Source organism: Trachurus japonicus, chromosome 15 (genome assembly GCF_045865225.1).
Source record: "Trachurus japonicus isolate A0001 chromosome 15, Traja_1.0".
NCBI classification, from domain to species: domain Eukaryota; kingdom Metazoa; phylum Chordata; class Actinopteri; order Carangiformes; family Carangidae; genus Trachurus; species Trachurus japonicus.
In genome coordinates this window covers 23603640-23620291 of record NC_140921.1, presented here as the reverse complement: position 1 = coordinate 23620291, position 16652 = coordinate 23603640, and the positions used below count along the sequence as shown (strand labels likewise).

Here is a 16652-nt window from a genome sequence, read left to right as displayed (position 1 = left end):
AATGCTTTGCGCTTTTTGCTTGTGTACCAAGTTTTTCCTTGGAGTTGCATGTCGAAGTGAGAACTGTTTTACTATTTATAGATAATTTACAGAGTCTCCAACAATTCCCTCTAAAGACTTTTCCTAAGTCTGTAAAAATATACAAAGTTATTCATAAAGTTTAAGATTTTATAAAATTATCCAACAAATATAACGCAGCGTACGCTTAATTTATGGATTGGTTTTTTTTTCATCCATCCATTATTCATTTATGATAAACTTTAAATCTATCCATGTGTAATTAAGGGATCATACAGCACCTTGCATCATCACTTTAGGACCCATTAACAAGTGTCCTGGTTATTTATTACTCTGCTTAATTTTCTACATTGCTTTTATGGTGCCAATTATCCTGTGACCGCAGTTGTTTTTTCACTGCTTGGTGCCGGAGCCCTAAATCACTGAGCAGCTCCAAATGAGCCCCCATTGTGGAAAAGCCAACTGATTTGAATTTCAATAGGAATTCAATCAGTGCCAAGAAATTTCATTCAAAGCCCGAGTTTAAATGAAGGCCGTGCTCATGTATGGAGCAAAGTCCCTCGTGTGTCCAAATGTCATGTCAGCAACATGGTAAATTAACTAGTTTTTATAAAGAAGAGCGGGTTATCTCAGCTCTCAGTGGCTTAGATTTTACCCTCTGTCTTTATTCATATGAAATGTATTTTATTTTTTATTTTCACCTGTGTTTAAATACCATTAGACTAGCCCATTTGATACCTATAATATAATCTGTTTTTATTGTGCTGCAGATATTACACACTAATAAATGATGTATAACGAGTGGGAGTTTCTGGGCAACTGAGATTTCGTTTCGTGCTGCCTGAGTCAGACCCCGGTAATCCCACAGACTGATTGGTGCATCGAATGCTTTACAATTCATAAATAATTCATACATCCGAGCTGTCACGAAGCAGATTCAGCACCCCTAATTGCAAAGTCAAACCTGTGCGTCACTCTAATAAAGTTAGGGATGTCGTGATCCAGGCTCGAGTTCACCCCTACATCATGTGCGCGTCCACCGTCTGTGTCCCGTGTGGCCCCCGAGGGGTGCCTTGAAGAAAAGCCAGGATGTGCACGTTTTCATCGTCGCTCTCTAAAAGTCAAATTACATGTGTCTTTGCGGGCAAAACCGATCGATACGTCCAGCTGGAGCAGAAGGGGCGCATGGAAGCGTGACTTCACCAAACCTCCTGAGACACTTCAGCGCCGTTGAACCGCAGATGTCTGGCAAAACAGATCAGTGTGTGTGTGTATGTGTCCCAATCACAATATTGCGTTTCAATTTAAGCCTTACTGGTCTCATAATCAAGTCACGAAAATGCAATAAAAGCCCCGTATGAATACAATTAACACGACTGCAGCAGCGGGGGCAACAGGTTTGACGCATCTGTTGCGTCCGCGATCAAACAATGTCCAGCTCATTGAAATCGGTGCCACATTGGCTTATACTGTCATTACATGACCCTTCAGTTTTATATTTGAAATCAGAGGGGAGAAACGAAGCTGCGTAGTAAAATGAATCTATGAAATCACCTTAGAATAACATTCAGCCTGAATCAGCCTGATCTTTGAGCTACATTGCAGTTGTGTGACTTAGGAGCTCACCAGACTGGTTAGACTGAATATTAATCCTCATAGAGCTATAATGTGTCTGAATTGGTTTCTCTTAAACACATTTAAATGCACATAATTACACTTTAGAGGTAAATATAGATGCAGGGTGGCTGTGTGTCGTCTGCTGGTGCCTCACAGCTTCGGTATGTCTGTGGCATGGCTTGTTTGACTGCATTTTGAAACACATTGTCTCTGTTGTTTGCTATTGCTTCAAATTTCAGTCTCACTTTGTCAAAAAATAAAGTCAGCAGGAAAATCGTGCAGAAACAAATTCATTGAAATGTGAGAAATTATTCCACACTGATTAAATGTTCTTTTTTCCCCCCTCCTGTCTGCTCTCTGTTCACATTTCTGTCCACCTCTTCACTCATCGCTCCAACACCACCTTCCTTTCCTCCTTTTGTCTCTCTTGTCTTTCACCTCTCAGCCCAGGTGATTGGGTGAATTCCAGTGAGTGACAGGCCGATCCGGCTGCAGTTGATGGTTGGGCGGTCTCCCTCAGATGGGATCAGTGTCCAGGGGGAGGTGGAGAAGGGGGGTATGGGGAGCGCTCGCCCCCACTAACGGGATGGCCTCGTGGGCCTGGTTGCTGGCCGCTGTCCTGCTGTCCCTGCTGACTGTCAGCGTGGCCCGGCCGCCTTTCACATCCACCAAGGAGGAGGAGGCCACTCTGGAACCTGAAGGTAAGCAGCAGGGGGACGGGAAGGGGCAGTAGAGAAGAGCCTGGGGGGTGGAGCAGGGGGAAAAACCATTTGTTGGGTTTGTTTTTAGAGAGCAGGTGTAGGTCTGTCAAGTTTGTTTACCTCCTTAAACCTGACTTTAGAGTTCTGTTTGACTTTTTTTTTTTACCCTTTCTTTAAAATTGTTGTCCTTATGTAACAAAAAATCAGTGAATACAAATCCGTGCTGGATGAGGAGTATTTAAATGTCTATAATTTCAACCATTTAGATCAGTAACAAAATAACATTGGAAGACAGAGGGGAAACAACTAACCCCAGCATGGCGAGCCTCTTGTTTTCCAGGTGTGATTCACACCTTTTCTTGTTTTATTTTTCTTTTCTAATGTCGGTGTTAGTTCAGGTTAGACTTGAGTGTTAAAGGCAGGTTTGTGACCCCAGGTGGGTGCGAGGGGGAGAGGGTGAGCTGTGAAGGAGGGTGGGACAGTGTTTATGCTGGCATTTCTCGAATGCCCCGTTTGCCTGGAAAAAAAGCACAAAGAGAGAGAGAGAGAAAGAGAGGGAGGAAGAAAATGAAGATACAGAGTTTTGCTTTGCTTCTTCGAGTCACAACAGCCCACGCTTCATTTTCTCCAAAGTTTATGAATGAAAATATTTTATAAGTCATATTTTCTTGGCAAAACAATTGACTTTTAAGAAATCTTCAATTTTTTTTCTTGTCTTTTGAGGCCTCACTTTTTTCTGTCTCCAGTCTCGGAGTCTGGTCAGAGACGAGTTAGAGTTGTTGTGATGGATGTGGTAACTCGCATTCCAAAGCCTTTTGTTCCTGGGCTTTAATCAGCATACTAATTGTAAGTTAGGCCAACAACAGAGCATCACTTTTTTAAACCACCTCCCCCGTCTCCCTCTGTCTCTACACACGCTGCACCTTGTCTTGCCCTTTGCCCTCAGGGTCAGGTATTGTTACCTTGACGAGGGGCTGCCTGAGCTCTCGTTGTTTTTGTTGTTCTGTCTCAGACTGTTTGGCTCCGAGCCGGTGCGCTTTGAGCCCCATGTTGCCCTGACGCAGCGCTACATGGCTGCAGAGGAGAGGAGGAGACAAGGGAAGAGTTTTCCAGAGTTACACAATTCTCCAGGAAAGTTCTAAGAGGATTTGTGCATATTTGACTTCTCCTTTAGATGGAGAGATTACAGAGCACTGGGCAGCGGTGAAGTCATGTGACTGGAGATTAAGTGGCTAGACCTGCGGGTCACATGATGAGGGATCAACGGGGCACAGAGAACCTGGCCTGCTTGTCTGATCCTGAATCAGTGAATCTGTTTCTCTGTTGCACATGGCAAACTTTTTTTTTTTTTACTACAGCTGTGTGTGATTGAATCAGTGTGTCCACAGCTTCAGCTTCTGTTCACTGCTCCTGCTGTGCTGCACTGCTGTCACCTGTACCACATACATGTTTAAGGAGGCAGACTGGTCGGACCCACCCTCTCTGTCCTAATAACAACACCCCCTGCTGAGATGTTTAGGATTTCCACCCCCCTCCCCTCCAGCCCACTCTGCCCTGCAGCACCGGTCACACCACAGCCTGTGTATGTGTGTGTGGGAGCAGTAATTGCTGTAGATTCATCAGATTGTATATCAGTGTTGTCTCTATGGAGCCCACGCCTGCACCCCTGGTGGCCCTGCTAGTTTGTTTACCTGTGGCTGCTGTAACAGTAGAAGTAGAGCGAGCGCGCTGGTTAAGGCCTCCACAACAGGCCTATTGTTGTCGCTGTAGCCACTTTAGTATCTATGGGAGTGTTTACCTTGTCCAGGCGTTCTCTGTTTCCACAGTGATTAAAATACCCTGACTGAGCTGATAACAATGGAACCAAACACAGCAGGTGTGTATGTGTGTGCGTGTGTGTGCCTTTAACATTGGTATTCTCCAGTCTGTGCTCTGTGGTCTGTTTAGGCCGCTCTTTGCATACAGTATAATGTGGAATAAATGTGGCACCAGGCACACTGGAACGCAGGCTGAATGTGAGCGCAGCTGACAAAAGTCAGCTCATGGTTTGGCTGCACTTTCCTGTGAAAGTCTGCCAGACTCTGTCCCCCACAAAAGAGCTCTGATCAGCATTGTGGCAAACACGTCAAAATAGTTAAAGAAATAAAGGCTGCATTATGTATTACGGATGAGTTTTTCATGCTTAGACACATGAGAAAAGTAGGCTGCTTGTCAGCAAAAGCCACGTTTTGTTTCTTGAAGAGTTTGTGGTCACAATAGGAATTTATTTGCTCTTGTAGCACATTTCTTTATTCAGTTTCCAGCTGTACGTGTGCTCTATTTAATAAGATGCATAGTCACTTTGAGTTAGACTGACTGTTTGTTTTATCAACAGTTAGGATAATAGCTTTCAGTAAACTCTTGTGCATCAGTGTGTGTGAAGGTGGGATTGTGAAGGAGCTGCTGTTCAGTTTCAGTGCTATACACACAGTAGGAGTACAGCTATAAAAGTGTAAAAGTGTCAGCTTGCCCGTTAATGACACAGAGTGTGTGTGCCTGAGTGTGTGTGTGACAGTGGCGATGGCAATGGAAGTGAACTCAGAACAAACGCATGGTGTCAGGGGGCAGTTGGTCTGAATATATGGCCTTCACACAATGACTTTTATAACCCTGCCTTTGGCTGGTGTTAATCTTGAAGGTTCAAGTGTGTCAGTGGTTGTTTGTGTGTATGTGTGTGTGTGTGTGTGTGTGTGTGTGTGTGGAGTGTTATTTGCCTTGGCCGTTGTTGCAGAAAATACCTTGTCACTATGCCGCTCAATCTCACACCTGTCTGATAAGGAGCTGGGAAGAGCTGCTACCTGTGTGAGCTTGTGCCTCAGGTCTCAGGAGGCAGAGAGGAATCCGAGCCAACCGGGCCAGAGCACAAGGGAAAAAAAATATTTTTAGCAACTAGACTGCCTGCAAAAACAGTGATGCAATTTCTTAAAAAAAAAAGTTTAACAAAATATTTAAATATACTGTGTACAGGAATTTTGTGTCAACCTCTGCAGAGCGGTAGATTTATCTTCTTTGTGCTGAACACTGAGTCTCCTGTCTGCTCACTTTCCTGAGAATAATGCAGCTTCCAATATTGATAGAGAGCAGAAACAATCTGCAGGAAAACTGTTTTATTATCTAGTTGATCCTTTGAGTTTTGTCTTGTCTGATTCTGTATTCAATATGAATCTGTAGAAGCCAAAGCAGTGTAGAGACATGCTGAGCTCCAAGGGTCATCGGTGGTGCAACCTAAAAAAGGTCTTGGGAGATAAGGGGGGGAGCCAGTGGGTTAAAGGGGTCGGGTGGGGTTCAGGCAATGCCTTGATTAGGAGTGAAAGCACTAGAGGGGCTGTTGCCATGGACGCCAGCAGGAGCCAGTTCGCAGAGCTGCTCCTTTGTCAGTATAAAAAAAAAAGCCAAGGAGGGATTTAAATGTGAAAGGACGCGAGAAAAGAGGGGGAGACAAAAAAAAACGGGGAGAGAAGTCATGAGATTTGACTACGTGAGGAGGATGCAGAGGAAAGAGGAGAGTTAAAAAGGAGGGAGGAGAAGGGCAGCAGAGATAGTGTGATTTGGAAGTCTGTGTGTCCCTGTCCCAAGTCATTACATGAAGTCCACCTGTCCCGTTGTGCAGAATGCGACAGGGATGAGATGTCAGAATTGACTTCCAGCAGCATGCGCCTTTCTGCAGAATTAGATTCATAACATCATTTACGTAAGAGAGACTCCGGGGCTATCGCAAACCCCAGCCCTCGCCACTTTACCAGTGCCGCTGCCTGGATCTCGCCGTTCTGACAGAGAGAGATAGACGTCAAAGAGACATTGGTGAGAACTGCCGCATATTACTGCAGACTCTCAGACTGCGAGACTAATTATTGCCAGACAAGTCAGTGTGAATGAGGACGGAGAGATAGCGAGGAGTGGGCAGCCTCAATCTATCACACCTGATAGACACTTGTAATAGCTGTCAGAAAAGAAGAGAGAGATGGGTTTTGAAATGGAGATGCGCTTCAGGAGGTGAGAGGCAAAATGATAGTGATGAAGGAGGGAGGGAAGAGGAGAAAGCTGGTCGATTGAAATTGAGCAAAAGCGTGTGTGCATGGCATGCCTGTGTGTGTGTGTGAGACAGAGATAGAGAGGCTCCCGCCCCCTCCTGTGGTGCAGAGGGGGGTGAAACTTTGCAGAGATGAAAAATCTGCAGTGAAGTGTTTCAACTCTTCAACTCAGCATGCATCCCTGGACTCTTGTAAACTCTTTCCAAGTAGAGTAAGGAGTGTTTGAGTGTGTATCTCCAGGTGTGCATGTGTGCAATACAAGCGTTTAAAAAGGTGTGACTCAGTACCTGCACTTTCTCAGTGTGTGTGTGTGTGTGTGGATACTTCCATGAAACAGGTTCCCATGAACAATCAGGCCTGCTGGAGGTGTCAACAGGTCTGGGAAGGGTCAGGGTTAGGTCAGCGGGGTGAGAGTGGGGGTGGGGATGTGCGGGAAGGGGGAAGGAGAGGGCAAAGCAGACAGGAGGTTAAAGAGGGAAATGAAGGAGCAGCAGCAGCAGCAGCAGGAGGAGGAGGAGGAGGAGTTGATGGAGGAGAACAGATGGACACAGCAGAGATAAGAACATGATGAAGGCAGAACTAACACGTCCGTGCTTTCTTTAATCAGAGTCACCATTTGGAGAGAGTCCTCCTCTCCTGTCTCTCTCTTCCCCGTCTCTTCCTTTGTACTGATTTTCCCTCCTTCCATCTTCCATCCTTCCTCCTCAGACCCCTCCCTGTAGTGTGTTGGTATCATCTTCCTATGAAGTGCCTCAGTGCCTTCTATGTGCTGACAGACAGCACTGCCTATGCGTGTGGGTGTTCAGCCTCATTTACTGACCTTGTATGTTGAAGCTGTCTGTACCTGCTAGCATCCCAGGAGATACCTACGCTGCTTTGTGCCAGCTACAACATTTCTTAATCCCCTAAAATCCTAAATTAAACAAAAACAATAAAGGAAAAGGTGTAACCACTAGTGATGTCAAAGCGAAGGCCTGCGGTGCGGAAAACCGCGTCATAAAAGGCAGTGGAGACAGCTCCCATCAATCAGCACAGGAGCTCCACCTCTTATCAGACCACACACTCAGCCCTGAATGGTGAGGGAGGGGTTAATTATTTCTGGATTGAAGGAAAGAGAGAAAGAGAGAGAGAAAAACAGGGACAATACAGGAACTGTACCTGTGTGTGTCTTCTTGCCCAGGGGGAATGTTTTAGAGGCTCGCACACATGCCTCGATTGCTGGCTTGTGGCGGAATGACTTTCCCTTCCTGTTGAGGCTAGTGTGTATGTACACTTTTAGCGCGCACACACACACACACATCGGGCAGCAATGCATAATGAGGGTGGGATGTTGTTGAAAAGGTGCATTGAGGTACAGGAAAGGCTGGGAGTGCCACTGCCTCTGTAATTACACCTATCAGCCTTCAGCCTCACGCTCCACCTCGAAGACCTTCATCACTTACGCTTTTCCACTGTTGCTATTTTTCCTCCTTGATCTTTTCAATCCTACTCTTTGTTTGACCCACTCCTTCAGTTTCCTCTGAAGAAAACACACACACACATACACACACAGTTTTGGACATTTTTGTTCTGCAATAAAGAGGAAAACTTGGAGTTTCTTCAATTTTTCTTCTCACAGCTAATGGTTGCAAAGCGTGTTGAGATCTGTCTGCGTTTGAGATGAGTGAATGTACACATTTTGTGTGTGTATATGAGTGTGTGTGCATGTGTGTGTCTGCCTCGGGGTGACTGGAATTGGCTGTGGTATATATGGCAGAAGCCAGCTTGTATTTCATGCAGGTTTTCCCCCCTTTTGCTCAACATTCAGTCACAGTGTAGATATCGCATGGCAATAGATAAAATCCATCCCGATGTAGAAGTGCAGTCTCAGCTATGGACTCTCGAAATTCCCTTTAATTCATTAGAGATTCACCTCCTTCTCTCTGTGCTGTTGTACAAGTCAGAGGACAGGGTGTACACACATGCACTCACAGGCTGACTTGGATTTTCTCCCAGAAGTGAAGGTTTTATGCACTTTGGAGTCTAGCGGAGTTTTCTTGCGCTCTGCCTTGGCGAGCAGATCCTTTGCCGGGGTTGTAGCTCCTCCATGGCCGTGTTATGAAAGAAAATGAAGACGAGGGAGATGGAAAACAGGAGAGTCAGGCTACAGACAGGTCAAGGTTTTCGCAGCTTAGGCGCAGAGTCAAAAGCCAGAGAGGAGCCAAAACAGAGATCACCCCCCCCCCCCCCCCTCTCCTTCCCCTCCCTCCCCCTTCCCCTGCCTGACAACTGCTTCCGTCCTGGACCTTTCTGGCTGCTTTCCTTTCTGATGGGCAGACGTACAGGAGTTTTATCACCCACTTTTTTTTTTTAGGCTGAAGAAATCTGCCTCAACTGCTCCTATACTCACGCAAAACGGCTGCTTGGCATCTTCGCTAAAAGGGAGGGTTTGTCTGTCAGCACAGCTCGTAAAGCACTGATTGTGTTTTTTTCTCTATATATGCTGCTCTGGCCGTAACTGCATGCTCTGAATCACACTGCACAACTTGGTAACAGAACAATGGTATTTTCCAAGGGCCTCATTTCAATGACTGACTGGGAGTTTGTGGTAACAACATGTTGGTGTGGCGGTTTAATAAAATGGGCCTCCTCTTCTCTGTATTGCTCCTCCTGCATAAGTTGATTTGAGTGCATCCATTGGGGGTCATATGGTGTTTTTGTTTCTTACACTATGGCTTGTTTCTTCTTCTCCCACCTCTTTTTCCTCCTTCTTGTGCACCTCCTTCTTGTCAAATCTGTCCTTTCCCTCCTCCCCCCTCTCCTTTCCTCCTTCACCCCCCACTCCTCCCCATCTGCTCTGCAGAGGCATCGAACAAATACCAAATTTCTAAGCCCACGGTGTGCTCAGTGCACCCAGGGGAAGTGCTGAAGCTGAGCTGCCCTCTGCCACAGACGGGGACCATCACCTGGACCAAAGATGGCAGCTCTCTGGGCACCAACAACCGCACGCTGATAGAGCAAGAGGTGCTGCAGATCCGTGATGCCACGCCCAAGGATTCGGGCCTGTACGCCTGCACCAGCGTGGGCAAAGACACGGTCTGCTTCATAGTGAATGTCACAGGTGAGTCAGGGATCAGATAGGACAGAACAGGTCAGGATGGGACAGGGAGTTTGAAGCTGAACCACTGTATCCAGGAAGTGGCCATGGAGCAGATATGGTTTGGGACGTCCATCCTCAATTGTGTTCTTTCTGATGGTCTTGAAAGTGTGTGTGTGGATACAGTTACTGAAAATACCCCACTCTGCATTTTCTTCACAAATTTGCACAGACAAATTTGTGAAAGCTTGACAGCATGAATATCTCTGCATGCAATACTGTCTGTGTAAGGATACAGCTTGCAACAAGGTAACTCAGTGGTTACTCTGTGCAGATGCCATCTCGTCGGGGGATGACGAGGACGATACAGAGCGATCGGAGGACACAGGGGCGGATGGAGAGCAGTTAAGTGAGTATGGGAGGAACAAAAAGAAGCATGATAAGTTGTGATGTGCTGTCACTCACCAACTCACATAGAGTAGGCACCCTTGAGGAATGCTATGATATCTGTAATGAACAGTCCTTAGCGGCATGTCAGAATTTAATAGCTAAACACTTACGAGGACTTAATCCCTTGGTGAAATAATCTACTTAGCTATGTCAGTGGTTATTAGCCAAGTGCAGACTGTGACTGTATGTTTATGATTAAGGCAGGAGAGAGAGTGAATAGTCTCTATTTTCTCACAGCTGGGCAGAAACACACGGTAGTGACACCAAAAGTCGTGTCAACTCTGCCCTGCACATGCATCTCTGCTATTCTATACCTTAGCATACCAGTCTAAGCCCATACTGTGAGACTGTGGACTATGTATGTGTGTGTGTGTGTGTGTGTGTCTCCGAGGCTGCTCCAGGGAATACAGGGATTCCTGACATTCCTTCTGCTAGTGTCTCTCAGGTAGTCAGGCCTCATGGAGCCAGCCAGCCAGTCAGTCAGCTGGACTCATCCATTATGAAAGACGCCCATCTGGACCCAGTTACCCACCTGATGGGCCTGTGTGTATGCGTGTGTGTGTGTGTGTGTGAAAGAGAAAGTTTTACCCTAGTTTTGTGTATGCGTTAGGATCGTAGTGTGTTCATAGTCACGTGCACACATGCATGTGTTCACATACACATAACTCAGCGAGGAGGAGGCTGAAGTAAAGATGAGGGCTTCCACATCTTGTTAAAATTCTCCACACGCTTTGCGTCTCACCGTGAGTCCTCCTCCTCCACTTTTGGGCTAACTGTAATTGCCTGAAATCCATTAAATATGGGGAGAGAGAGAGAGAGAGGGAGAGAGAGAGAAACTCAGCAAGAGGAAAAAATGGGGGCTTCCAAGATCCAGCCATTCTGGTGGTAATAAGCTGTTTGAAAACAAAGAGAAAGCTGTTCTGGCTCTACAGTCACGTTTTCTCAATGTGTGTATTTCTGATAATTTAAAACTGAAATTGTTATTAAAAGAAATGGGGGAGAAGAAGGGAAGAAAAAGAGGCAGAAGGAGGAGGGGAGGCTTGTTGGATCGGTACCAGCACTTCTCTGAGCATGGCGTGGAGCCTTGGCCCCGGGCCGAGGACTGGAGCGAGGGAGGGAGGGAGGAGGGTGCATGTAGGCGTGGGAGGGAATGAGAGCGGAGACTGTGGGGTGTAGCTTTATATTAGTGGCCTTTTTCTTCTTCTTTTTCTTCTCAGAATGGGCCGGGCATCAGGCCCAGAGCATTTTGATTTGATTTTGTGTAGAAGAGTGAACAACATAAGTGGGTGAAAAAAGTTGAAAAGGGAGAGAGTCCAGTGTGTTTGTCCATCGTCAGCAGTGGGTGGTGTTATTGGAGGAGACATGGAAGAACCTCTACAGGGATCTGTGAGGGAAGCTGTGTTTAGGGGAAGGGTGAGGGTGGGCAGGCGGAGGGGGGTCGTGCTGATGTCATGAGCCACGTGGAGCTTTGCTTTGTGCCTGGAGTCCTCTTGTTGTTACAAAATCTCTGTCTTCCTTTATCGTCACCTTTAGTTAGAGCTGCACAAGTCAGAAGAGACCCATCTCATCAGTACAATTAAAATTAGAGTTACAACATAAAGCATTGATTTAATACACCTGTGCCTTTACCAAAGTCCTGTTTTATATCTATATTGTTATAGGTATGTTAGTGCAAAAACCCTAACCCTAGTAGGAAAATAAATGAGAGGTTTCTAAATTACAGTCACAATATTTTGAAAAAAAAAAAAAAGTATCGAGAGCAGCTGTAAGTTTATGAGAAAAATATGATATTATGAGGGTGAAGTCATATTTTATAGAAAAAATAAAAATCTTAATGACATTAAATTTGCAAGGTTACAAGAAAGAAAGCCCAGACACTCTGAAGAAAGTCATAATGTGTGAAAAAGGCCATTGAACAGTCTTTACTCAGTCAGTGTCTTACATTGCGTGACCATGAGCACAATATTTGAGTGTTTTTATTTAGTCTGATGTCAGTTTTACTTCTTTGAAGTAGGTGGGAGTCAACAGGAAGAGAAAAAGTTGATTTCACACGTTTCTGTAAACCAATCAGGATTTAGCTCCACTTGATTCAGAATGTGATTATAGCTTTGGGGTTGTTTGCTTATGTTGCGGAGCCATAAACACTCCATTATCATAGCTCCACTGTTCAAACATCACATCATTTATCTCTAATTCTGGTGACTTTTTGGATTTAGCAGGAATGCACACACAAACAAGGGTGTTTCTCTTCACTGACACTTTTTCAAAAAGGACCAGTGCTCTTGGTCTCTAAATCTCACAACAGTAGCTCTAATAATTGCACAAAGTTGCCTTCCTAAGTTCACATAGACAAATAGTGAATAAGAGGATATCACTGCCTAACTAGAAATCATCTCAACAATGACAAACTGCTCTGGGACGCTGGTGGATTAAGCTCTCCGGAGGAAGTTAGAGAAAAAAATGTAAACTCATAGCACAGGGGTTAGATAACCTCAGCTCACCCCAGGCCAGCTTAGGATAAACAGCCGTGAGTGGGGATCCGGATGCACGGGGCTTTGGGGGTGGCGGGGGTTCCTGGAGGCCACAGCAGTTGGGCCAGTGAGAGTTTGGCCTCATCTGGAGAGAGGTCCAAGGGTCGTCTCGTTTGAAGTGCTGCCCCTCCAGACGGAGAGCATGGGAAACAGCACCGCTCACCTTTCAAGTCCCAGCCTCATCCTCGGACCTGACTGCCAGTTTGGGGTCAGAGGTCGTTTGGGAGAGACAGCAGCACGGACGAGCCGGTCTCCACCTAATCTGTCTCTGTCTGAACGGATGGAGTGATGACAGGAAGAGTGAATGGAGAGAAATGGAGGGGAGTGAGAGGTGAAGAAGCAGGAAGAGAATAGCAGATAGTGAGAGTGAGGAGGAAAAATAAGAAAGGGGGGGGGGTGACTAATTATAGTTTGAGTGCTTAACGTATGCATCCATTCAGGAAGGAAGAGCACTGTTTACTGACTTTACTCTCCAAGTATGCACGACTTGTCCGGTGGTGCGTTCCAGAGAAAATGATGGGAGGTGTCTAATAGTATGCAGATTGGACAGGCTGGAAAAAGAGCCAGGGGAGGGCACTTGAAGCAAACTTCCCCCTGGGACTTAATTTATGTTGAAGGGTCATACAAAAGTCAGTAGTGGTCTTATCTGTGGGTATTCCTTGTGCTGCTTGTACTATACGGAGAGAACGTGATGGTGTAGAAGACCGTTTGGGTTGTTGTTTGACTTTGAGTTTCTCTTCCCCTCTGAGCCCCATCTGCTTAGGCAATCACACTCCCAGGTGCAGAGAGAAAGGGCGGGTGGGGGGCTCGGAAGAAAATCCAGCTGACGGAGGCTCAGAAATTGAGAGAAAGAGAGGGAACCGGGGAATGGACAAAACACAAGAAAGGTGGCTTCAGTAGGAGAAACGCTAACAGTTTGGCGGAGATAAAGCAGGATAAAAGTCTGTGTTGACAACTCTTGGAATGGTGTGTTAAATGTGACATTCATTTTCTCCCCTGACGGCACATAATTATTTTCCAAGGGTGATAAGCATCCCTGGCCCTGCCGTCCATATCTGGCCAAGTGACGGGCAGATAAACAGGGGAGCTATGGTAATTGGAGGAAGTGGAGGGAGAAAAAAAAGCTGCTAAGTGGAATGAGATGAAATTGAATGTGATGGTCTAGTTACCCTCTTGGCAACGCCCAGGCACATTCTCCCCTCAGAGCTGATGTTTTTCCCCCCTCTGCAACACCCCGCTGAGCCTATGGGGAAAGTGTGTGTTTTTATTTAACTGTTTGAGTGTGGAGCTCTGGGTTGTGTTATGCAGACGGCAGGTCAGTCAGTGCTGCTTTTGGGGGGTGGGTGGGAGGGGGGTGGGGTGTTAAGAATGGTTCAGATTTGGCTTCTCTGCAGTCACGCTTCCAAGTATATCAGCCTCAGCCAGTCCAGGGTCCTGAAGCCAAACTGTTGAGGACATGATTAGGAAATCTCCTCCTCGCTGAACACCAACTGTTCTCTGCTCGTAGGCGCTCCGTATTGGACCTCGTCAGCGAAGATGGAGAAGAAGCTGCATGCGGTGCCAGCTGCCAACACAGTCAAGTTCCGCTGTGCAGCAGGAGGCAACCCCCGGCCCAAGATGAGCTGGCTTAAGAACAGCAGGCCTTTCCGCCAAGAGGACCGCATGGGAGGGTATAAGGTAGGATAAACAGTAATACATCACACTTTTTATCACAAATGTCAACTCGCTGCTTTCTCTTGCGTTTTACTGCTTTCTGTGCTACAGTGTTTGTGGAAATTTTGTGAATGTATTTACAAGGGACGTCAAGCCTCGCTCTTCCACTCATTCTCTGACTGTCCTTTCACCCCTTTTCCACCCTTCACTGGAGAGACGGGAGGAGAGTAGACAGAGGAAACGAGGGCAAGGTTTCTGGTGTGAAATTGGAATTGCTCATCCGTGCGCCTCCTCTCACCAGGATACTTTGCAGAGCCTCTCACTGTAACTCGAAATGGTTCTTTACCCCCAACAATTAGAAACCTAAGCCCTGGACTTAAGGGTTAAATGCCCCCAAACAGTAATGTATAGAGAAAGTAGGTAGCGTCAGGGTTGAGGTGAGTTGAGAATGCTGAGGTAACTCAATCAGGGAGAACAGGTCCCACTGGCTTTGCTTGGAGAGTAGTGTGCGATTCGAGCATGTGATTCTGTTGTTATGAAATGTGATTTACAAACACTGTTGCTGAGCTGGTTAAAGTTTAAACTGTAAGGAGCTTGATGTGCTGAGCAGCTTGCACCTCTATAAATGAGCTCCAATACACTTACTGCCAGAGTAAAGCTTACTTTGGTCACTTTAATTCCATGTCCACTTAAATGACTATGACCTTCTATTTTCTATATATCCTGTGAATAAACGGTCTGAGTTGATTTATATGTGGTGAAAATTCCTGATGCTGCGTGTCATGGGAAAGTAAAGTTGGTGTGGTTATGTTTTATTTCCTCTTTGTATAAAAAGGCTACAACTGGTCTGAATGAGAAGTATTCCTCCACCATGACGGAGTCCATTTGGATTGCATTTATTTTGCCTAAATTCCTCTCTTTGTCTCTCTGAGCGTGCAGCATTTTCGTACTGTATATGCTCGAGGCGTACTGATAGAGTGGAACACCCGTTTAACCAGACAGCTATGAAATTAATTTATGAAAAGATCCAGTGATGCTGAACGAGTCTGAGGCTCCTGGTTAATGCCTGATGGTTTATGAGGAAACACGTCTCCCTGCCAGGAAAGTTTAGGAGCAGATTATGTTGATGCAGCCACTAATGTCGCTTCCCTTTGGCTTTCAGCAGGCTCATTACAGCGCAGACAAAAAACAGCCGCAACGTGACGGAAACGATACAGTCAGGCTGTCAGAAGCACTGTGGGCAGCTTGTTTCTCTCTTTTTGTCAACAAATGGTGGACAAAAGCTGTACCTGAGCCCAGCCCTGTGGCATAATCTCTCCATTGTCAGAAATGTAGGCCTGTACAAGCAGTAGCTGCACTCTCCCTTCAGTCTGGAGAAGGAAACACTATTGTTAGCTCACACCTGTGGATTCCACATACAGGTGAAGTTAATTTCACAAATAATTCTGTATAACTGTGCGCTCGAAAGTACTCTAGACCAGACAGGTGGGGTTTATTGCGTAAGATGACTGTGAGAAGAATCACACAGTTACAGGGAAATGCACAGGGTGTTATTTATCAGTTTATTTTTTATCTTTATAAAAAAAAATACAGCCAGCTCCACTTTATCAAACTCAAAAACTATAACCTAATAATTTATAGATATTTTTTATTAGATTTTATTTGCAGGCATATGGAAAATACTCTCACTCTGCTGGAACGAGGCTGTCATCTGCCTCAAAATTGTTTTCCACTATACTGCATCTAATCTTTCACCCTTCCATCCAAATTCTCATCATCATGCGTCTCATGTCGCTTCATCAGTTACTGTAAGTCTACATTTCTCTCCTCTTGTATCCAGATACGCAGCCAGCACTGGACTCTGATCATGGAGAGCGTGGTGCCGTCGGACAAGGGCAACTACACCTGCCTGGTGGAGAACGAGTTTGGAGGCATCAACCACACGTACACCTTGGACGTAGTGGGTGAGTACCATGTACAAAAAACACACTGTGAGATTGAGAGTACACCTGTGGAGCCGGCGAAGGAGGAGGAGGGGGATGGAGGAAAGGGGGAGTGCAGCTGAAAGAGTTCTCACAGTGAGAATAGTGTAGTGTGTGTGTGTGTGTATGTGTGTGTGTGATATTTGATGGCCCAGGTGCACGCTGGATGCAGGTGCAGGTCAAATAGTGCTGCCAAGTGAGTGGAAGCTAAACATGCATGTTTCATCAGTTTTAATGCAGTTTTTATGATATAAAATCTCTCTTTTATAACATCATTATTCATATGAGGTTACAGTTCAAATTATGTTTGACATAACTCCAGGAACAGTTATCACTAAACTACAAAAATATACATTTTCCATTTCTATTTAAAGGACCATGTCACTCAAATCACATTACTTTTCAGTGTGACTGCTTTTTATTGTAGAATTACATCATTAGAAAATTGCTGACAGGGCAGTCAGTGAAATATCTTGAGCAACTCTGTGTCTGTAAATAAAAGCGTATTGTTGTTCAACATTTTACTCAGATTTTCCATGATCTGAGCCCCACAA

The 16652-nt window shown here is 45.6% G+C and overlaps 1 protein-coding gene across 5 annotated transcripts in view; it reads left to right on the top strand.

Annotated features, from left to right (window-relative positions):
• Positions 1-16652, top strand: part of fgfr2 (fibroblast growth factor receptor 2) — a 37401-nt gene that overhangs the window by 695 nt on the left and 20054 nt on the right. For 2 of the 5 annotated variants that reach the window (XM_085800595.1, XM_085800597.1), the window contains exons 2-6: positions 2081-2336; positions 9249-9506; positions 9817-9891; positions 13971-14140; positions 15957-16080. In XM_085800595.1, the coding sequence (XP_085656721.1) occupies positions 2156-2336; positions 9249-9506; positions 9817-9891; positions 13971-14140; positions 15957-16080 (808 nt within the window). In that variant the 5' untranslated portion in view covers positions 2081-2155. The remainder of the gene's footprint in view (positions 1-2080; positions 2337-9248; positions 9507-9816; positions 9892-13970; positions 14141-15956; positions 16081-16652) is intronic. The other 3 variants (XM_085800596.1, XM_085800598.1, XM_085800599.1) reach the window with 3 other exon arrangements.